Genomic DNA, 24,324 nt, shown 5'->3' on the forward strand with positions numbered 1-24,324 from the left:
CTGGGACGTGGAGAAGACCGTCCGGGAGGCCCTGGCAAGGAGCCCGGACCCGGGGACCGGCCCCAAGAACAGAATGTACGTCCCACCAGAGGCCAGAGCTGCCGTATTGGACCTCTGTCACGGATCCAAGCTCTCCTGTCATCCCGGAGTGCGTAGGACCATGGCAGTGGTCCAGCAGCGCTTCTGGTGGCCGTCCCTGGAACACCGACGTTTCGGGGACTACGTCCAGGCCTTGTACCATCTGCGCCAGGGGCAAGGAGACCATCGAAGGACCTCGGGACTCCTCCAACCCTGCCGGTGCCTCACCGCCCCTGGTCTCACATCGGTCTGGACTTCATCACGGGCCCTCCCGCCGTCCCAGGGCAACACCATCATTCTCACGATAGTGGACTGGTTCTCCAAGGCGGCCCACTTCGTGGCCCCCCCGAAGCTCCCGACGGCCCAGGGACGGCAGACCTCCTGGTCCACCACGTCATGCGGCTGCATGGGATACCTTTGGACATCGTATCAGATCGTGGTCCCCAGTTCTCTTCGCAGGTTTGAGGAGTTTCTGTAAGGAGCTGGGGGCCACCGTGAGTCTCTAGTCCGGGTACCACCCCCAGACAAACGGCCAGGCAGAGCGGGCTAACCAGGAGTTGGAGCAGGCCCTTCGCTGCGTCACCTCCGCGCACCCGGCGGCTCTGGAGTCACCATCTGGCCTGGATCGAGTATGCCCATAACAGCCAAGTCTCGTCTGCTACCGGCCCTCTCCCCTTTTGAGGCATGTTTGGGGGTACCAGCCCCCATTGTTCCCGCTGGTGGAGGGAGAGGTCGTGTGTGCCCTCGGTCCAGGCCCACATCAGGAGGTGCCGCCGGGTGTGGCGGACCCGCCACTCTGCCCTGGTTAAAGGCCCGGACGAGGGCCAGACCCATGCGGACCGCCGGCGTTCCCCGGCCCCCACATACAGCCCGGGCAGGAGGTGGCTTTTGACAAAGGACATCCCTCTCTGTGTGGACTCCCCGAAGTTGAAGGACAGATCATGGGACCCTTCAAAATCCTCAAAATCATCAACCCGGCCGCAGTGAAGCTCCAACTCCCAGCTTCACTGCGGATCCACCCCTGTGTTCCATGTGTCAAGCTTCAAGCCCACCACACCTCACCCCTCTGTGCTCCTGGACCTACGCCGCCTCCTGCCTGGCCTATGACGGGGAGCCTGCTTGGACAGTCCGCAGGCTCCTGGACGTCCGTCGTAAGGCCGGGGGTTCCAATATCTGGTGACTGGGAGGGGTATGGACCTGAAGAACGCTCCTGGGTGAAACGCAGCTTCATCCTGGACCCGGCCCCTCCTGGCCAATTTCTACAGAACACACCGGACAAGCCTGGTCGGGCGCCGGGAAGCGCCCGTTGAGGGGGGGGGTCCTGTTATGTGGCCGCTGAAGAGGAGGTACGGCTCCAGCACGAGAGGGCGCCAGACCCAGAAGAAGTGACAGCTGTCACTCATCACACCAACTGTCACTCATTCACACCACTACATAAGCCGGACTGCAACTCCACCTCCCCGCCGAGAAATCAACTACCGAAGAGGTAATATTCTCTGCTGTATCCCTACTGTGACTTACGTCTGATCTGTTTTGCAGCCGTTTTTCCTGTGGTGCACTCTGCTGGGTTGGCGTGTAGTGAGAGAAGTGACGTCTTCGCATCTCACTCCATCCAGATAAGTGGCAACAGGAGCTGCTAGTGTGTTCCTACTTGGAGGTGGAGGTTCTCCCTCCTGACTGTGTACAGACTGTGGGATTACTGAGTGTGCGACTTCACACTCATCCATCCTGTCTTTGTTTCTGCCAGCAGTACCAGGGTTGACAGCCGAAGACAGAGGCCACCTGGGGACTCAGGACTTGGCGGCTCCGGTGTTCTTCAGGCCGTTGGTGGTGGAAGCCGTGTGGGACGCGGCTCATCTCTCGTCGGGGGTCTTCTATCTTCGAGCCTGCCCACACGTCACCTGGTGTTAATTGTCTATTTATATCTTGTGTGAATTTAGTTGTGTGTTGTCACAACATTAAATTGTTACTTATTGGCTTATTCATTGTCCGTTCCTTTGCGCCCCCTGTTGTGGGTCCGTGCTACGGACACCTTCCCAACACTAACCTTACCAACCACCCTGAGCAAGCACACAGGCAACAGTGGGAAGGAAAAACTCCCTCTGATGATGAGGAAGAAACCTCAAGCAGACCAGACACAGGAGGGTGACCCACTGTTTAGGCCATTTTAACAGCTACAAGGTTTCTATGAAATTTTACCTTTTTTTTTTTTTTTTTTTTTTACAAGCAGGAGAAACAGAAAGCAGAAACAGAAAAAAAGAAAACAGGACAGCAACAAAAACAGAGTCCGTTATTGAGATAAAAGGCACACAGTCATTGGTGCAACAGGCATCCTGACGACAGTCCTTCCTGGGAGATTCTGAATCATTCCCAAGCCAGCTGTTAGATATAAACCCTCAATCATGTCCTGGGTCTTCCCCAGGACCTCCATTCAGTTGGACTTGCCTAGCATCCACACCAGATACCTGAACAACCACATTTGGCTCCTTTTGATGCAAAGGAGCAGCGGCTGTACTCTGAGTCTCTTCCTCATATTTAAGCTTCTGAGATGAAGGACCTTGCCCAACTAGGACTTAGTGATTATCTGGCCTGACAAGGCTTTGAATTCAAGGCCATGACTTTAACTTCCCTGTAAGTATGTTTGGGTCTTGTTCATGAGTGGGGGAGAGATGGAGCATGAGATCAATAGATGGATTGGGGTTGCAGCTGAGATCCTACGAATGCTGTACTGCACCACTGTGGTGAAGAAGGAGCTGAGCCACACGGCAAGACTCTCAAATTACCAGTTGATTTATGCCCCTATCCTTACTATGGTCATGAGCATGCCTGAAGGGACAAGGTCAAGGTTGGATACAAGAGGCAGAAAAGTGATTCCTAATGGGAATCTGGGCTTACACTCAGGGACATGGTGAGAAGCTTGAATATCTGGTAGGGACTCACCTCAAAAGGAGTCCACTGGGGTAGTCTGAGCATCTGGTGAGGATGCCCTTCCATTGGGAGGTCTTCCAGCCACATCCAACAGGGAGGAGGCCCTAGGAAGACCCAAGATAGGCTGGAGAGATTGTATTTCCTAGCTGGCTTGGGAACGCCTCAGGATCCCCAAGAACAGTTAGAGGACTTGGCTGCCGGTAGGAAAGTGTGGGATGCGCTGCTTGGTCTGCAGCCATGGCGAATCACTCAGATAAGTGGCAGAAAATGAATTTCAATTCAATTTAATTCAATTCAGTTAATTTCATTTATATAGTGCCAAATCACAACAAAGCTGCCTCAAGGCACTTCACACAAGTCTCTGTCTCTCTCCCTCTCTGCCTGTCTCTCTCCCTCTCTCTGCCTGTCTGTCTCCCGCTCTCTCTGTCTGTCTCTCTCTTTCTCTCGTTTGCGTTCTCTCTCCCTCTGTCTCTTTTTTCTTTCTCTCTCGCTGTTTTCATGCTGCGCAAACTTCAAACTTTGTGAAAACACGAAGCCTTTCAACTGTAAAATAATGTATCATCAGCGACTCTCACGCGCAGGATTTTAATGGAGACTTTTTCCCTTTCAGAGGACAGAATCTCTGTTCAGCTCCTTCTTGGCTGCATGCTGAGCTGGCTTTTCATAGCGTTTGACAGCCTCGGCCTAACTTTTAGCACACATTTTCAGTAACAATTCAGTTAATTTTTTTGAAAATCTGTGCTCGACGAACAGACAGTTTGAATCCAAGAGCCGGGCAGAAATTTGCCACTAACTGCAGCTAAAACGTTATGGAAGAGAGCGCTCTCAAACAGCCCAGCTTCAAAAAACCTCCCCCCTCCCCTCCTCCCGCTCGGCAGCAAACAAGCAGAGAGCAAACAACAGTAGTTGAGAGGATTCACAGTGGGTCTTCTCCTGTACTGGAAAATGTTGCGGGTTAGATCGATATTTTCCAATACGTGAATTACATCGGAATCGGAACCCGATACCGACTACGGATTGGATCAGTCCCATGCCTAGAAGAAACCTCAAGCAGACCAGACTGAAAGGGGTGACCCTCTGCTTGGGCCATGCTATCGACACACTTGACAATGGGGATGAATGAATGAAAATAAATAAGAATAACACATTTTAACTCACAAGGCTTTGTGTTACTTGTGATTACATTTAAAAATAAAATTTATAAATTTTATTACAAACTTTTTTTTTTATTACAAACACTTTTTAAAAATCTTTTTTTTTTTTTGCCTCTGTTGGCCCCACCTGCAGTACATATGCAGCCCACCAGCAGGCTGCGGCTAACACTTTGTGAACTACTGTTCTAGATTCATCCATCCATCCATCCATTTTCTTCCGCTTTATCCAGAGTCAGGTCGCGGGGCAGCAGCTCCAGCAAAGCTGCCCAGACCTAGATTCATTTATTTGATATTTTACACACTGTTATGCCCTGCTGTCTTGATGATGAAACAGTATTGACAGTACAGAGAAACTTCATCATAGAACTAGAAAATGTACAGTAAATATTTTCTATGTGTTTTTTGTTCAGCCTGAGTTGCTGTGAGCTCTCACAGCACTGCTGCGGAGCTCTAGCCTCCATCGTCAGTTTGGAGTCCTGCCGCCTGACAGAACTGGACCTGAGTAAGAACAACCTACAGGATTCAGGTGTAGAGCTGCTTTGTGCTGGACTGGAGAGTTCACAATGCAGACTGGAAATTCTCAGGTCACTACTTTATGTGTTCTCCCCTGTTTGTTTGTTTGTGAACAGCCTGGAGCCCACAATTTTTCATATATCGTTATGAAAGTTTTCCTGAAGATTCATATCCTGACGGGCAAGAACTGATTCAATTTATAAGGTCATAGGTTAAAGGTCAATGTCAGGAAAAACCTTGAAAAATTGGAAAATCCTTATCTTTAACACTGGATGAATTTTCAAAAATTCATAACCCTTTCAAAAAAGATCAAATTTATTTCATATTTAAGACTGTTATGTAGGACGATATCCTTTATCGACTGACAAAGTTTAATCCAGATCTGATCTAAAATACAGGTTTTGTTGTCATTTAAATGTAACACTGAAAATTCCATTAATATATATTTTACATTATATCTTAATCAAACGTGCCCCAATCACTTTCAGATTTGAAAGTGGGGTGTAGAATGGCACTCATTATCACCTGACAAAGCTTGATCCAGATCTGATCCAGACTGTGTATTTTGTGAATATTTGAATCTACGTAATACTGAAAAGCCCATTTGGTGTGCATTTTACGTTATATCTCAACAACACAAAAAACTTATACCCCCATCACACATAGGCAGAATGAGTCCGAATGGCATCAGAATGACGATTCAGCCCACATCCGAAAAGTGTCCAGTTGCAGTTCGAAAACGTTCTGAGTGCCCGAGTGCGATGCACAGGTTCAAAACCCTCCGGGCGCCATTGTGATGGGACATCTATCCAACTGCGGTTCATGTGCAATCTGAGCACCACCTGACCAGAATGTTCATATTCTAATAGCAACAAAACAGGATCCAAAAGGATTTGAGCGTGTATGAGGGAACCTCGAGATGGATCTGGCATGACAAAGCCTGCTGGTATGACCTGCACGTGCCACGTATAATAATGTCCACCTCCAATGTCCCCCGTCCCTCCCCCAGGGGCGCAAAGGAACTGTTGATGTGAATGTGACACGCTTCATCATGTACAGTAAATGTGAACAGCATGCTATCAAACCAAAAGCACCGTGCCCTACTGTGCGCAACGCTGCAAATCTGAACAGGCTGTTATATCCACAACAGACCTTACAGTACAGTTATTTGTCCATTCCTTCCCATGGGCGACTTAAATAATGTAATCTATTGTCTCCATCATATCTCTATATACCACGGGCACCTGAGCCTGTCCGTGGTGCGCAGTAACGTGTCATTGCACGTGTCAGGCTCAGAGCTGAACGGATCCCACTTCTGTAATATATGATCACCTTGTACCTCTGTAGGAGATATGACATGGAACTGTTGTGGCAGGCCGTTACAGCACGAATAAACATGAATCTCACCTACAACAACAGTCCAGGAGTGTTTTACAGTGCGGACGTGGACGTGGAGCTGGGACCTCAGCCTGGGGTTAAAATTGGTCGGCCGTCGTTCCTTTTCATTTTGGGTCTGTCCGCTGTGCCGTTGATGGACTGGGGTCCAGTGCCTGGACCGGACGTTTGGACATCGGGCAGTCTTCAGCACCTTTTATGGCTGTCTGATAGAAGTCTATGTCATCTACCTGTTGTCTACATGCGCTTTGGATGCTATCGTGCAGGTGTGGACGAGACGAGGTCATCTGGATGCATTCTGACACTGCTGGCCGCGCCTCTTTTCCTCTCGACTGCGTCCAATTGTGACAATATTTGCCGTGTTGGGCTGGTTCCTGCACATTCTTGCTATGTGTGATGGGGGCTTTAGATTCAAGTGCGTGAACTAAATCCACCACTGACGTTTAATCACATCTAATTTAGTTTATGAAAAGCCACTTCTAACAGCACTTTGATCTTGAAAAATTTTTTCCAAGGTAAAATTTAGTGGACTTGGAAAGTAGTGTTGGCAGAGGTTAGGTATGGTGCTTTAGTTTCATTTTCTACTGCAACCGACATGATGTGAAAAATGAAAAAGATGCACTAACATCAAGGGTATCAACTCTTTAATATCTGGCCACAAAATCAATTTATATGCTGATGATATCGTACTATTTCACCAAGAACCCTCAAAATCACTACAAGAAGGATTTAAACTGATCACTACCTTCTCACAAGTATCACATTACTCTGTTAATTGGTCAAAATCAATGATACTTCCTTTAACCAAGATTTAATGGAATCCTTCACCCCAAGATCCACACTATACCTTTCCCACTGGCAATAGTAAGTACCTAGGCATAAACAACTCTTCTACATTAGGAGAGCTGGCCCACTTGAACTTCGTCCCACTCATTGACAAAGTCTGTAACGATTTGAAACAATGCAACAACCTCCCCATCTTCTTATTAGGATGAATAGCAACTATCAAAATGAAAATATTATCACAAATTAATTACCTCTTTTCAATGATTCCATTCAAACCCATAGTTAAATAGTTTCAGTCTTTAGAGTCGGACATTTCAAAATTTTACTGGAAAAATAAAAAAGCTAAAATTAGTCTAGCTACTCTTCAGAAAAATAAATCTCAAGGGGCTCTGGAAGCACCAAATTTTCTACATTACTATCTGGCTAACCAGATAAAATACTTGATCAGATGGGCTCATTCCAATCCAGTCCACAGCTCCTGGATAGAATTAGAAAAGTTAGAATGTAACAACATCAAACTCTCAGATTTACCCTTTATTACTACTTCCATTAAACACCATAAATGTTTTAAAAATCCGTTGATTTCTTCCACTATGACAGGCTGGCGGAAGACTTTAGAAATTACAAACTCATTAATGGAAGTCTGTATGGATGCTCCTATTTGGCACAACCCAGACTTCAAGATCAATAAAACAACTCTTCATGTCGTCACATGGGAACAGAAAGGAATCATACACCTTCATCACCTCTTTCAAAATAACATGTTCATGCCATTTAATAACCTGATGCAGAGTTTTGGAATTATAGGAGGAAATTTTTTTCATTACCATCAAGTAAAGTATGCAGTGATGTCAAAATTTCAGACACATCAGTGCCCACCAGAATCACCCACATTAGTGACAGACATCAAGAACCTCCTCTCAATAAAGAAAACCTTGTCTAAGGTATATAAGTTAATATCATGCGTGGACACTGCTTTACATTTAACCAGCTTAAAATGGGGGTGGACTTCCTCTCACCTCTGACCCTGACCACTGAACATAGATTTGTAAAAACACATTTTCAATGACAAAAATACCAACTTACAACTCATCCAGTACAATATTCTTTATAGAACACACATTACACAGTATAAGATGTATAAAATGGGCTTCTTAGACTCTGATGTTTGCTAACAGTGTGAGCTAAACACCACTGATACCTATTTTCATGCCCTTTGGCTCTGCTCACTTGTCCAGTGTTTTTGGTCAAAAATCACTGAAAAATTGTCCTCCATCTGTCCTCCTTATAATACAACTCATTAAATTTGAATTGGAATTCAAATTCCAATTCAAAGAAGAAAAAAGGGAATTTTTTCTTTGCCTGTAAGGGCCCTGTCCCACTGGTGTTTAGGAGGATTTGCGTATGGATTGCGCACAAAATTGGCCCATATTCGCCAAACATCCGCAATATCCGTGTAACATGCCTGTATGAGTCGGCCGTCATCCGAACACGCCCGTGATCATCCGCAGAGGCACACATGTCCGCAGCCAGGATTTTTGAGTAGCTCAAAAATCTTGATGCGGATAACATCCGCCTTACATACTCCATACATACTCAATTCATACACAATACATACTCACTCTATGCGCTGTATATCTGCCGTTAACCGCTGATATCCACAACTGACGGGGATTTGTGGCTTGGCAGCTGACTGGGACAGTATGTAACAGATATATATCGTGCCCATCATGTCCACATCACAAACTAAAATAAGTTGTAACGAATGCATACAGATTGGCAATGAATAAAGCATTTTTATTACATCTGCTTTGCAGCTGATTTGCAGACAATCTGTGAATGCATAACAAACACGTCAAATAAACCCAAAGTACTATATGTGGCAGAAAGCGACATACCTGCCAGTCAGTGCCGGTCAGACTGTGTAGATCCACAAAGACGTAGCTGCTGCAATCCAGAACTTTTATTTAACACCAACAAAAGGAAGAGTTGTTGTAAACTCACGCTGAAGTCTGTTTTCTGTGACACTCTCAAAAACCCCCCCCAAAAAACACCGTCTCACACCCTGAGCGGCTTCCCCCCTCCTGCTCCCCAAACTCATGAACAGTTAACCCTTGCATGACAAAATGAACAATAACTCTGTGATCAACTTGTCCAAGTCCAGCACTTGCTCCAGAGGCTGTATTGTTGGAGTGAATAGTGATGCAAAAGGAGTGAGTGCGCTTCTTTTATGACTGCAATGCAGATGCCGTGCACGCGCAACGTGCTCGATGCATTCATAATACACCGTAATACTGCCGTGATAATCTCAATGTGTCGGATCTGTTTCCTCACTACATGTGTTATATAACCGTGATTGTTTATCATATATTCGCTATATATTATTAATATATCTGTAATTCATACCGGGACATTTGTCATTTTTGGCCATTTTTGTTGCGGACGGCAACGAACGCCCGCAATTTGTGTACTCAATTCATGCGCAATTAATCGTCTCCCCAGTGGGACAGGGCCCTTAGCGAATGCCACTCTTGCACCTGTTAAAGTACTGTAATAATATTAGAGTATGACTTGCTCCTATTATTGTTGACCTACTGACTTTTCTTTCTTGTACTTCAGATCCAGGTTGCTGCTCTTTGGGGTACTCTTGCTGTCAGAGATTGATACTGCATGGTTGTTTTCTCTCTCTCTCTCTCTTGAAAATGATTGAATTGGTGGAGGAGAGAGCTTGTGTCTTGTAGAGTGGGTGGCCCCTCGGATATGGTGGGGCTGTGCGGCCCGTGTGTGTGTGGGGTTGGTTTGGTGTCCGGGTGTGGTGTCCCTGGGTTGCTTGGGGATTTGGGGTTGGGGCTTCGGGGGTCTGGGGGGGTCTGCTTTCCGCTGCTGTCTGGTGGCTCTGCGGGCTTCCGTGGGGGCTGGGCCGGGTGCTGGCCCGCGCTCCCTTCTGGCTCCTTCCTTGCGGGGGGTGTGGGTGCGCCTCTTTGCCTGGAGGGGGGGGAGGGGCTGGGCGGCGGGCAAGCCTTCTGCTGGGGGCCCCGGTGCCATGTTGGGTCAGGTTGGGTTTGTCCGCTCTGCCGTTGGTGGACTGGGGTCCGGTGCCTGGGTGGGGGATGGTGCCTCTCCCCAGGGCTCAGATCATATGGGGCCCTCCATGCCCCTGCCTCTCCCTCTGGGTTTGTGGGGCCCGCCTGTCTCTCTCTGGCTCCTTGGCTGCCAGTGCCGCTCTTGGGGCTCATCTCGCGCCTTCCCTGGTTGGTTGCCGCCGGGCGGAGTGGTTCATCCATCTCCAGATGCCTAGCCCCCTGCCCCCCCATTGGTCTGTTCTTTCCCTGGGCTTTTGGTGCCCTCCGAGACCGCCCGCCTCCCCCCTGTCTCGTGGTTTCTCTGGTGCTTCATTTTGGTCTGGGGGTGGGCCATGGGGCCCGGTGGGGCCAGTGTGTGTGGCCGCTCCCTGCACCGTGTCTCTCCTTTTCACCGGCTACTTGGAGTTGGGCCTCACATGTCGCACCCTTTTAATGCACTTCACCAGCTTAGTAAATGCACACACATCATATTGGGTTTTAAGCAGCACATTATAGGGTTCTTTTAGATTTGTGGTTAGGTCTTGGGGATGGGTTTGCAGGGCAGTCTGTGGTGCAGCTGTGCACTGCAGCCTCCCACAGCGATCTCCATCTGCCACTCCTGCCTTGCCATTTTAATGCACACACTTTATTTGTACACATTTAGTAAACACATTCACTAATTTAGAGTCGGGGCCACTAGGTGGTGGTGGGTTTGCAGGACAGGCTGTAGTGCAGTGGTGTGCCACGGCCTCCCACGGCAGTCTGCCACCTTCCGTCTCCTGCCTTGCTTTTAATGCAACACTTTATCTTTGCTCACTTAGGGGGTCACACACAGCATGGGAGATTAACTAAAACAACTATGGTGGGGTTGGTAAGTAGTGTGAGTGTGGCATGTGCAGTTGGCCCCGGTGGCTGTGGATGTCTGGGGCTCTGGGGGTGGGGGGGCTTGCCTTGCAGGTTCTGCCATGGTCTCGGGGCCCTACTCTGGGGCTTGTGGGGCCTGGGGGCCTGCGGTCCATTTGGGGAGTGGGTGGTTGTGGTGGGGTGCGGGTGTTGGCACTGGTGGATGGATGGCTGCTGGGGGGTGGACAGCTGCTGGGGGTTGGGGGCGGTGGTTTCCGTGGGGTGGGGTATTGTCCCACTTGGGCGGTCTCCCGATCATGGGCTTGGTGTTTGGCTTGGTGTCCCGGGTGGAGGGGTGGACTGGGGGCTGGGGGGAGCTTGGGGGGGTCCAACTGTCTGTGCTGAGGCAATCTTGGGTGTTGAGGGTCCTCAGGTGCTTCCTGGCCCGGGGGTTGGATCTCGCCTCTTGTCTTGGGGCCGGGCCCCGCCCTCGTATGGCTTGGTGGTCTCTGCCCGCACTTTGGGTTCAGTGGCAGTGGTTCCTTTGCTCCCCTGTCCCCACCGCCGTTCGCTCCTCCCTTTGGGGGCCATGGTTAGGGTGGTGTGGTTCCGGGGCCCCCCCCCTGTTGGTGGGCCCATGCCAGTGCCCTGTGTGCTTCCCTTGGGTATGGGGTTGCTTCCTGTGCATCCTGGCGCTGCTGGGCTGTTCCCCTGGTGGTTCGTCGTGGTGCCACGGTGGCTGCCCTTCCTGGCCCCTGTGCCCTTCCATTGCCCTTTTTCTCCTGATTTCTCCTGTGGCCCTGTGTCCTGGGCCCATTTCTGTCATTGCTTGCAGTCGGTTGTATGGCTCTGCCGTGCCGAAGTGGTTCACATCATATGGTAGGGTTCTGTACTTTTGTCTTGGCCCAACACACCACCGACAGTAGTTATTTAGCTGTGATCTGGGTCTCTGTGCGTGGATGGTTGTGTGTTTGTGACCATCACCACAACTCGGTTTTGGGTGCTCTCAAGGGGATCAAGACTCTGGTGTCCTAGATTAGAGTATAGATGCGCCTCGGTATCTCTCTTCAGTTACTGCCTTCACCACTTGTCTTTCATTCTTATTTGTCTTCGTGTTGTTTTGGGGGTCAGCCCTTCCTAGTAGAAGTTGTTGGTTTGCTTTGAGTAGGATGTTGTACGCTGATTGGGAAGGGCAGATGGGGGTCACACATGCATATATGTGTACTAATGTACATAAATGGTTATGCCAGTGTGGAATTTACCATTACTATATATGCAGACGGGGGGTGAAGAAAAAGGTGCAAAAATGTTGAGAAATTTTGCATACTCAGATAATTGAGCCTGGAGATTATTACAGTTTAAAAAAAACCTTCAGGTATGATCTATTCAACTGTTTGTTGCAGCAATGAATAAAATAGTTTATTTTTCAGTCATACAGTGATAAACAAATCTGAAGGAATCTTTTTGATGTTGATCTTGATCATGCAGGTTGTCAGGATGTGTGCTTACAGAAGACAGCTGTAAGTTTCTGGCTTCAGTTCTCAGTTACAACTCGTCCCACCCAAGTAAGTCAGATTTGAGCATCCAGCCACGCATTTCAGGAAGGAAGAAGATGCATATCTCAAAGGTATTGCCGGATGGACCTCTCCAGGGAACTAATTCAAATTCAAATACGCTCAGCAGGTTTGTGGTAATCGTTATTGTTCAGTTCTTCCTGCAATCATTTTTTTCAGTCAGGCAATTTCTGAAAATCTGCTGCAGTTTCCTGCTTATTTGCGACGATTTCTGCACCAAATGTGTAAGTTCTACTTTTAAATAAAAGTCAGTAATAATTCAGTTTATTAGTATATGGCTGCAACGCTACGCTCTGAGTGGCTGATTTCCGGTCTGATATTTTCCCATATTAGACCGATTACCGGAACGCATATCACATTTGTTACAAACCAGAAAGCGAAAAATATGATTAGAAAAACCAAGTCGGACATGAACTCCATAAATATCTAAACAGCATCGGAAAAAATACACAAATTGAAAGTTTACCAGCTAAGGATCGGACGATCTGTTAGCAAGTTCTTCATGAAGGTGAAGCGAACGGGTCTCTGACTATGAGCCATCAACAGCTTTCATATTCGGGCGATACCGTAAATTTGTGTGTTTATATATGTATATATATATATATATATATAAAACATAGCCAGGTCAAAGATACATCTTGAGGATGCGCTGGGACACATCATCAGTGATGTAACTTGGGGTCACTGGGTGTTTCGGGTCTTACAACATCAGACACCTTTGCCCAGGCGACTCGAACGGGGTTGATCAGACTCCAACCTGTGTCCCAGCAGCATTTGCCCACAGATCTGCCCTCTTGATCCATAGCCACCTTGTGGCTGTCTCTGCGGCATCAGTTACAGATCTGGTGGCCTTCCTCTTTGTCTCCCCAGAGAGGCCCAGCAGCATGAGAACTTTGCAGAGAGAATGCGCTGCAAATCCTCGGCAGCCCACCTCCAGAGGTTCGCAGTGCATCTTCCAACCTTGCCTCCTGCTTTCGTCCACCAGCTCCTGGTACAGCCCCAATTCCAATGAAGTTGGGATGTTGTGTGAAATGTAAATAAAAACAGAATACGATTTGCAAATCCTCTTCAACCTATATTCCACTGAATACATCACAAAGACAAGATATTTAATGTTCAAACTGATACACTTTATTGTTTTTGTGCAAATATTTGCTCATTTTGAAATGATTGCCTGCAACATATTTCAAAAAAGCTGGGACAGTGGTATGTTTACCACTGTGTTGCATCACCTTTCCTTGTAACAACACTCAATAAGCTTTTGGGAACTGAGGACACTAATTGTTGAAGCTTTGTAGGTGGAATTCTTTCCCATTCTTGCATGATATACGACTTCAGTTGTTCAACAGTCCGGGATCTCCATTGTTGTATTTTGCGCTTCATAATGTGCCACACATTTTCAATGGGCGACAGGTCTGGACTGCAGGCAGGCCAGTCTAGTACCCGCACTCTTTTACTATGAAGCCACGCTGTTGTAACACGTGCAAAATGTGGCTTGGCATTGTCTTGCTGAAATAAGCAGGGACGTCCCTGAAAAAGACATTACTTGGATGGCAGCATGTGTTGCTGCAAAACCTGGACGTACCTTTCAGCACTAATGGTGCCATCACAGATGTGTAAGTTGCCCATGCCATGGGCACTAACACACCCCATACCATCACAGATGCTGGCTTTTGAACTTTGTTCTGGCAACAATCTAGGTGGCCTTTTCCATCTTTTGTCCGATGTCCATGATTTCCAAAAACATTTTGAAATGTGGACTCATCAGACCACAGCACACTTTTCCACTTTACATCTGTCCATTTCAAATGAGCTCGGGCCCAGAGAAGGTGGCGGCGTTTCTGGATGTTGTTGATGCATGGCTTTCGATTTGCATGGTAGAGTTTTAACTTGTACTTGTAGATGTAGCGATGAACTGTAACTGACAATGGTTTTCTGAAGTGTTCCTGAGCCCACACAGTAAGATCCACACAATGATGTCGGTTTTTAATGCAGTGCTGCTTGAGGGATCGAAGGTCATGGGCATTCAGTGTTGGTTCTTGGCCTTGCCGCTTACGTGTAGAAAGTTCTCCAGATTCTCTGAATCTTCTGAATATATTATAGACTGTAGATGATGGAATCCCTAAATTCCTTGCAGTTGAACGTTGAGAAACATTGTTCTTAACCCTCTATATACAACGGCTGAGGACAATAGCTTTTTTAATGATATGAGATAGAAACTTACTTTTTTTTTTTGCTGAAAAGTTAACTTTGCGGACTTTCAGCCGGCCATCCACCATCTTTGTACTCCTCATAGAAGCTGTGTAATGACTTGCACAATAGTAGAGAAGCTTGAATCTTCGACTGGACTGGGTTGCTTGACGCGAGGACGTTTCACTTCAAATCGCAGAAGCTTCCTCAGCTAAAATTCTTGCTCTGGTAGTCTGACTTCTGTCTTGACTCTTGTAGAGAAGAAAAAACAGAAACAGAAACAAAAGCTGGAGTTTTAAACCTAACCAGACCCCTCCTAAGGAGACGCAGACTGCTGTGGGCTAGTGACTAAACAATAGCTCTAATTAGCACCTATTGTTCTCTAGTTAGCACCCTCCTAATGACAGGGGAGCTGTCCCTCCTAATGATGAGGGTGAACTATTTCTGTTCACCCTCATCACACCCTATTTCACACCCTATTTCTGTTCAATTTCTGTCTCAAGGTGTTAACTACAGAGGATCTTCAGACAGCACAAAATCCCAGTTTACTTTAAACTAGTTAACACCTTGAGACAGAAATTAGTTCACCCTGAGGACAGGATCCCTAGTTACAAACACAGCGATGTAATGTACTCTATCAGATGTCAGGAAAACTGTAACGAACACTACATAGGTGAGACTAAGCAACCTTTACACAAAAGGCTATACCAGTACCGCAGAGAGGGCACCAGTGGACCTCAGTCTGCAGTTCATTGCCACCTTAAAGACACTAACCACACGTTTGAGGACAAGGAAGTTAAAATCTTAGCCAGAGAGAAGAAATGTTTGAGAGAGGGGTCAAGGAGGCATTCTATGTGAAACAGTTGAAACCCAGCCTTAACTGGGGAGGGGGTCTGAGACACGCTTTGTCCCCTGTTTACAATGGGGTACTCAGGTCAAAGCAGTTTCAGCCTTTAGTTCATGGTAATGAGTCATTCACATCAACAGGAGAGTCTTCAAGGGAGCCATCAGGAGAGGCGTCTATTCCATCATTAGGAGGGACAGCTGCCCTGTCATTAGGAGGGTGCTAACTAGAGCACAATAGGTGCTAATTAGAGCTATTGTTTAGTCACTAGCCCACAGCAGTCTGCCTTCTGCGATTTGAAGTGAAATGTCCTCGTGTCAAGCAACCCAGTCCAGTCAAAGATTCAAGCTTCTCTACTATGGAAACCACCTGGACAACTGAGAGCCTACACAGAGACGTGCACAATGTGAGTGTCCAATCGGAATTGATTCACCGTCACATGGTTTTCCAATATCCAATCATAGGGCAGAGCAGTCTCACATGGTAGGGCCAAAGATTGTTAGGAGCAGTGATGTGTTACTCTGTGCCATGTGAATGCTGTTTGAAGAGCTCTGTGGCTGCTGGCTCAATGTGTAAAAGCGCAGCGTTGCGCATATGAATGGAGGTGATCAGCGTTAAGAGGGCCTCATACAACCTCACGTGGTTGCCCAAAGAGTGTCACTGAAACAGATGACTCACTACTTGGCCAAGGTTCTCTGCACAGCATTGTTGAATAAGCCTCTCTCGCTGTCACTCGTAAAGTGTCGTGTATGCATGTGAATTGAATCAAATCAAATCAAATCAATTTTATTTATATAGCGCCAAATCACAACAAACAGTTGCCCCAAGGCGCTTTATATTGTAAGGCAAGGCCATACAATAATTACGGAAAAACCCCAATGGTCAAAACGACCCCCTGTGAGCAAGCACTTGGCAACAGTGGGAAAGAAAAACTCCCTTTTAACAGGAAGAAACCTCCAGCAGTCATGCTCAGGGAGGGGCAGTCTTCTGCTGGGACTGGTTGGGGCTGAGGGAGAGAACCAGGAAAAAGACATGCTGTGGAGGGGAGCAGAGATCAATCACTAATGATTAAATGCAGAGTGGTGCATACAGAGCAAAAAGAGAAAGAAACACTCAGTGCATCATGTGAACCCCCCAGCAGTCTAAGTCTATAGCAGCATAACTAAGGGATGGTTCAGGGTCACCTGATCCAGCCCTAACTATAAGCTTTAACAAAAAGGAAAGTTTTAAGCCTAATCTTAAAAGTAGAGAGGGTGTCTGTCTCCCTGATCCAAATTGGGAGCTGGTTCCAGAGGAGAGGAGCCTGAAAGCTGAAGGCTCTGCCTCCCATTCTACTCCTACAAACCCTAGGAACTACAAGTAAGCCTGCAGTCTGAGAGCGAAGCGCTCTATTGGGGTGATATGGTACTATGAGGTCCCTAAGATAAGATGGGACCTGATTATTCAAAACCTTATAAGTAAGAAGAAGAATTTAAAATTCTATTCTCGAATTAACAGGAAGCCAATGAAGAGAGGCCAATATGGGTGAGATACGCTCTCTCCTTCTAGTCCCTGTCAGTACTCTAGCTGCAGCATTTTGAATTAACTGAAGGCTTTTCAGGGAACGTTTAGGACAACCTGATAATAATGAATTACAATAGTCCAGCCTAGAGGAAATAAAACGCATGAATTAGTTTTTCAGCATCACTCTGAGACAAGACCTTTCTAATTTTAGAGATATTGCGCAAATGCAAAAAAGCAGTCCTACATATTTGTTTAATATGTGCATTGAATGACATATCCTGATCAAAAATGACTCCAAGATTTCTCACAGTATTACTAGAGGTCAGGGTAATGCCATCCAGAGTAAGGATCTGGTTAGACACCATGTTTCTAAGATTTGTGGGGCCAAGTACAATAACTTAAGTTTTATCTGAGTTTAAAAGCAGGAAATTAGAGGTCATCCATGTCTTTATGTCTGTAAGACAATCCTGCAGTTTAGCTAATTGGTGTGTGTCCTCTGGCTTCATGGATAGATAAAGCTGGGTATCATCTGCGTAACAATGAAAATTTAAGCAATGCCGTCTAATAATACTGCCTAAGGGAAACCTGTATAAAGTGAATAAAATTGGTCCTAGCACAGAACCTTGTGGAACTCCATAATTAACCTTAGTCTGTGAAGAAGATTCCCCATTTACATGAACAAATTGTAATCTATTAGATAAATATGATTCAAACCACCGCAGCGCAGTGCCTTTAATACCTATGGCATGCTCTAATCTCTGTAATAAAATTTTATGGTCAACAGTATCAAAAGCAGCACTGAGGTCTAACAGAACAAGCACAGAGATGAGTCCACTGTCTGAGGCCATAAGAAGATCATTTGTAACCTTCACTAATGCTGTTTCTGTACTATGATGAATTCTAAAACCTGACTGAAACTCTTCAAATAGACCATTCCTCTGCAGATGATCAGTTAGCTGTTTTACAACTACCCTTTCAAGAATTTTTGAGAGAAAAGGAAGGTTGGAGATTGGCCTATAATTAGCTAAGATAGCTGGGTCAAGTGATGGCTTTTTCTTTCTTTCTTTCTTTTTAATATTTATTTCATTCATTTAAAAGAAAAACAGAAAAGCAAAAAACAAAAGCACCACAATACCAGAATGAAAAGGAGCAGAAAGAAGAACAAGTCTTATGATTTCTGCCCCTTTTAACAATACAATCTTTCAATATACAGCATCATAGTCAACATTATTTAACAGATTGCATTTCTTTAACTTGTCACATACCACTGACCCATTTCATAATTATGACCATTAATTAATAGATTACATCACTGACAGGTTATATTTAAACTTAAGACACTCCAAACATTATTAACAGTTTACTTTTTTTTTTTGACTTTCTTGCAGCCCACTGACTTACTTCATAGTTTCATACTTACTTAATACATCTAATTTAATATGTTTTTTAAATAATTTAAGTGACCTTAATTCTTTAATTTCTTTATTAAGATTGTTCCATAATTTGACACCATTTACTGCAATACTCCTTTCCTTTACTTTGGTTCTAAATCTTGGTTTTTAAAGACTTCTATTCCTTTCAATTTATAACTACTTACTCTTTTTTCAAACATATTTTGAATGTTTGTTGGTAAAGTATTTTTATTAACTTGGTACATCGTTTGTAATATTTTCAAATCAACTAAATCATGAAATTTAAGTACCCTATACTTAATAAACAATGGATTAGATGGATCTCTAAAACCACTGTTACTAATCACTTTTAAAGCTCTTTTCTGCAAAATAAATAAAGGTTGTATATAGGTTGTATATGTTGATCCCCAGATTTCTACACAGTAAGTTAAATATGGGACAATCAATGAATTGTACAATGTTAATAAACCATAACTATTTAATGAATATTTTACTTTATGCAAAACAGCAATGGCTTTCGCTATTTTTCCTTTTATGTAATTTATGTGTGACTTCCATGTAAGATCTTCATCAATCATGACTCCTAAAAATTTCATTTCTTTTACCCTTTGTATATCCATTCCATCTATTTGTAATGACACATTATTTTCTTTCGCTCTATCATTAAACAATATGAAATTTGTCTTATTAATATTTAGTGACAATCTGTTTATATCAAACCAATGTTTAACTTTTTCCAACTCTGTATTTATCACTTGTGCTACTTCCTGTATATCTGATCCAGAGTAAAACAGCGTTGTATCATCAGCAAATAAAATGCTGCCAAGCACATTGGATACATTCACAAAATCATTGATATACAAAATAAACAGTTTGGGTCCAAGTACCGATCCTTGTGGTACTCCATAAATAATGTTACACAATTCTGATTTGGTATTATTTATCTGAACAAACTGTTCTCTATTTTCTAAGTAGCTTTTTACCCACTGATGTGCAACACCTCTTATTCCATATTGTTGTAACTTGTGGAGCAATCTTGAGTGGTCTATAACATCAAAAGCCTTTTTCAGGTCAATAAAAATACTTACAAAATAATCCTTATTATCTATTGTTGTTGATATTTTCTCTATTAGTTCCATAATTGCCATAGCTGTCGAATGTTTTGTTCTGAATCCATACTGAGCATTATTTAAAATATGATGTTTCTCAATAAATTTATCCAATCTTGTTACAAAAACTTTTTCCATAATTTTAGAAAACTGTGGAAGCAATGATACTGGCCTGTAATTAGAAAAATTATGTTTGTCTCCATTTTTATATTTATATTTTTTATTTTAAGTAATGGATGAATGAATGAGGAGGGAGGGGTGTTAACAGAGCCTCAAACTGTGAAGATATGTTGTTTACAGAGTAGGAACACATTCCAACAGGGAGGTATCTCCATGGAAATAAAAAAGCTTGTATTGTAAGCCTTTAGCCCCGTTTACACATAGACGGTTTAGTTGGCGGGTAGTACGTAGACCGAAGTTCACGGTAGTTCCGGCTGTTTTCGCGGTGGAAAGGGGTGGAGCACTTTGCCGGCGTTTTGACCGCTGTACTATCTGCAAATAGGCGGATAAAACATCGCTAAATCCGCCAAATAAAGCGATGTTTTGACGGCGTAGCATCTGGCACACATCAGGCAACGGGGGTTAATACCCAGTTCTATTCCGTACAATCGTAGGTTAAGATCCGGGTGAGAACGGTGTTCTGCTGACGCCGATAAAGCCCTGTATACCACTGGTTAATACCCAGGTTTTTACCCAGGCAAACATGGTAAATCCTGCGTTACTCCAGGATCATATTTTTTTTATTATTATTATCTGTTTCTTCTTCTTCTTCTTCTCTTTCTTCTTCTTCTTCTGTTTCTTCTTCTTCTTCCGTTTCTTCATTTTATACTTTTTACCGCTGGTTAATACCCAGGTTTTTACCCAGGCAAACAGGGTAAATCCTGCGTTACTCCAGGATCATATTTTTTATTATTATTATTATCTGTTTCTTCTTCTTCTGTGTCTTCTTCTTCTGTTTCTTCTTCTTCTTCTTCTGTTTCTTCTTCTTCTTCTTCTGTTTCTTCTTCTGTTTCTTCTTCTTCTTCTGTTTCTTCTTTTTATACTTTTATACTTTTTATACTGGAACGCTGTTTTAACCGGGAGGTGGCGTATAGAACGGCGTACTGTCCGCTAGCACCGCCGTTTTGACTGCCTCTGTCGCCGTTCTATACGCCGTTGATTATGGATACAATGCCGGTCCACCGAATAACGGTGGTGTAAACTGCGGCACTACAGGAAGAGAAAGGATGAAACGGCGATTAAAAAGTATCAAACGCCGTTGTTCGCATTGTCTCTGTCGTCACGTGAATTCTCCGGTCTTCTCCGGGAGTGCTCCCGGAATTATTCAACATGTTGAATAATTTTTTCGACAATTCCCGGTAAAGCCGGAACTAAGCCACGCCCCCTAGCGCCGGCGTTAACAACAGCGTGTGATCCCTAACACGGCCGGAGGAGCCAAAAACTCTTCCGGGACGCTTCCGGGAGCTCTTACCGGCACTGTGTAAATGGAGCTTTTGTGTAATAGCAGACAGAAATTGCTTTGAGATGTGGCATAAAGACCAACAAAACGCATAGACCATTTTGTATATATTGTTCAAAATGTGCATTTGTGTTTATTTTAGAACCTTTATTTTTGTACATTCTTTTAAAAAAAGACCCCAAACAACCTTTATAAAGTGTCAAAGTAGTTGTTTATTATAGTTTGCTGTGTGTTTTGAATAAATGTGTGTGAAAATTATGTCCCGCTTTATTTTTAACTTTCTTATTTCTGATTGTAAACCTTTATTACATTATAAAACACCACAAAAGCATATATATTCTGAAAGTACAGGCTGTCCTGAAGAAAAGAGACAAAAAAAAAACTTGATTGTGGGATGCAGGGTGAGCTTTTAACAGCAATAATAAAACATTTATGCCAGGCGAGTGAACTGTCCAAAAATGCCCCCGGACCTCAGAGGGTTAAACTGTTGGACTTGTTTTTCATGTAGTTGTTCACAAGGTGGTGATCCTCACTCCATCTTTGCTTGTGAACGGCTGAGATTTTTGGGGGATGCTCCTTTTATACCCAATCATGACACTCACAATTAGTGTCCTCAGATCTCAAATGCTTATTGGATGTTGTTTGAAGGAAAGGTGATGTAACACAGTGGTAAACATACCACTGTCCCAGCTTTTTTGAAATGTGTTGCAGGCATCCATTTCAAAATCAGCAAATATTTGCACAAAACAATAAAGTTTATCAGTTTTAACATTAAATATCTTGTCTTTGTGGTATATTCAATTGAATATAGGTTGAAGAGGATTTGCAAATTATTGTATTCTGTTTTTATTTACATTTCACACAACATCCTAACTTCATTGGAATTGGGGTTGTATTTGGTATGCTTCCTTTCATTGGCCTCTTCCATGCACTCTTTCCAGGGCAGTGTGAGCTACAGAATGATCAGCTGTTTGGTGGATTCTGACACAGTGATCATATCTGGTCAGAGCCATGTAGCTGTTATTCAAGCTGGGAACTTCAGCTCTTTGCCCAAATCCACTTCTAGTTGCCAGTCAGTGGTGGAGGTGAACAGGCCAGACTTTGCCCGTGGTTGAGTGCTGGGCTTCTCTCCGACTGTATGGAACCTGATAGTCTTCAGCTTGGGGTGGCCCTTCATGGTGTTAATGGCTGTAACTATTGCTGTCAGCAACTGCCCTCATTGCCTGGTCTTGGTGCCAACAATAGCTCCAATCAAGGATAAGGTCTGTGATTTTGCTGGAAATATAATGCTGATGGAGGGCGAGGTCAATACGTTTGTGACGTATGGAGCCATATGCATTAGTGAGGTCCAGCCAGAGTACAGTTAGATCTTTCCCTTTGCGAGCCTCCCTGATGAGTTGTGTCACCACACCAGTATGTTCCAAACAGCCAGATCCCTCCATTTTGAACAGAAGTGTTAATGTAGCTGTTCTTCAGAAGGAACTCTGTTAGTCTTTGTGACTGGATGCTGAAGAAGATCTTGCCTTTGACAGCAGCAAGATGGTTCTAAACTGGCTGATGCTCTTGGAGTCCTCTTCCTTGGGCATCCACACACCCTTTGTGCATCTCCATTGACCTGCTACTTTTCCCCTGCACCACATCAACCTCAAGATCGTCCAAAGGTGCGAAAGGAGTTGTGTGCAGTGCTTTTACACAATGTATGGAACACCCCTAGGGCCTGGGGCTGAAGATGTTCTGGCTCGCTTCACAACCTCCTGGACCTCAGACAAACTGGGCTCTTTCATAACAAAGTCCACTGCTGGAGGCTGTGGGCTTATAAGAGCCCTCTGTGGACCAAGCTTCTGGTCTTCCTCTGTCACTCAGGGTATTATGCAGGAAGGCATTTACGTCCTAAGGTGAGCACATCCACCCTTTTCAGATTTCAAATTCTGCAAAACTTCGGAGAGGTTGCCCGACTGCGCGATCTCAGTAACATTGAGAACTGCATTGAAACACTCTGCTCGGGCTTGACTTTAACCGCTGCACACGGACAACACCATTAATATCACAGCATAATCTATTTTTATATTGTGCCTAAAACTGTCATGAATATATTCTCTGGGTTTTTAGATGTTGTTATTGCGTTTATTTTATGTAAACATGCGAGAATCACAGGCTGTCTCTCCGTTATTTACAATGGGAGCTGCTGTGAGCTACGCTCACTTCATGTCGTTCTGGGGGAAAGTGAAGTTTGCTCTTTAACGTCTTGATTATTGTTCTTTACAACACTGTCCTCTTTGTTCCAGACTAATATATATGATATGTCTGAAATTCGGTTTCCACGCAGATTAAACGTAGCAGACACGGATTATTCGTTATAATTGTTTTAGCAAGTTTTCAGGGTATCATGCATGCAATCTCTTATTAACATGATGAAAAGCATAAAAATACATTTTTGTAGTATAATATTCATTTACAATTGTCATCATGTGGATTCTCTATGTTGTTTTGACTGCAGCTACTCTCTGGCGTGAAAGGGACTATGGGATACAGTGGTCCCTCGCTATAACGTAGTTCACCTTTCGCGGCCTCGCAGTTTCACGGATTTTTTTTAGTGCAATTTTGCATGCTTCTGTTTTTTTTAACAGCGCATTGTGTTTTGCGTCCTTATCAGGCGGGCCGGTCGCGGCACCGGTCGGCATCACTGCGATTGCTCTCACTGCCTTCGATGCGCTTACTGAGTCTGCGGGCTCGGTAAACGCCGCAGCGGGCCACTCACACCGCCCCCATCTCTGCTGTGCGGAGCTGCGGACGACTCTGGCAACAGGTCCAGAAACTACGCTGACTGTTTTGATGTAGAGCGCTCTGGCAGCCTGCAAGGACAGACTTCTTGCGGAAAATTCGCAGCACCCGCTGCATGGTCTAGGTAACCGCAGTTGCAGAGCTCCGTGGCCATGACTTGGATTCTTTGCGGGTCCCGCATCCGTACCCCCGGAGACAGTGAACGAAGGGAGAGCACACGCATTGTGTTCTGCATGTGTCTGTTTATAATCTTCTCGCCCAGAAGAAAAAAGAGTGTTTACACAGGAGAAAAGTGAGAAAATGTTAATGCCTGTTTGAGAAAAGTGTATAAAGTGTGTAGTGAGGGGTTTTTACAGCCTTAAAACAAACGCTGACTACTTCGCGGATTTTGCCTATCGCGGATTATTTTTAGAACGTAACTCCCACGATAAACAAGGGACCACTGCACATGAAAACCCTGGATGAGATAGCCGCTGTGCTTGTCCCCTAGCAGCTTCTTAGGGAAAGCAAAAGGGTTGGAGATGAACGCAATGCGCTTCCTTGCTATTTCCTTCCCCCACCTTTGATGCCACTCTGCCCGGTGCAGTGACATGAGCTTCTTCCTCAAGATGTTGTGAAGCTCAGCAAGTGGCTGTTTTTCCCCTTCGCTACATATCTTGTGCTGTTGTCTCGGGGTTCTGAGTTCTTGACATA

The 24,324-nt window shown here is 44.9% G+C and overlaps 1 protein-coding gene across 1 annotated transcript in view; it reads left to right on the forward strand.

Annotated features, from left to right (window-relative positions):
* The window catches only part of LOC117528756, a 103,425-nt gene that overhangs the window by 49,838 nt on the left and 29,263 nt on the right, over nt 1-24,324 (forward strand). Inside the window, 2 exon segments of the mRNA XM_034191387.1 lie at nt 4,571-4,744; nt 12,248-12,442. Coding sequence (XP_034047278.1) covers nt 4,571-4,744; nt 12,248-12,442 — 369 coding nt within the window.

The sequence above is a fragment of the Thalassophryne amazonica genome, chromosome 16 (assembly GCF_902500255.1).
Source record: "Thalassophryne amazonica chromosome 16, fThaAma1.1, whole genome shotgun sequence".
Taxonomy (NCBI): Eukaryota; Metazoa; Chordata; class Actinopteri; order Batrachoidiformes; family Batrachoididae; genus Thalassophryne; species Thalassophryne amazonica.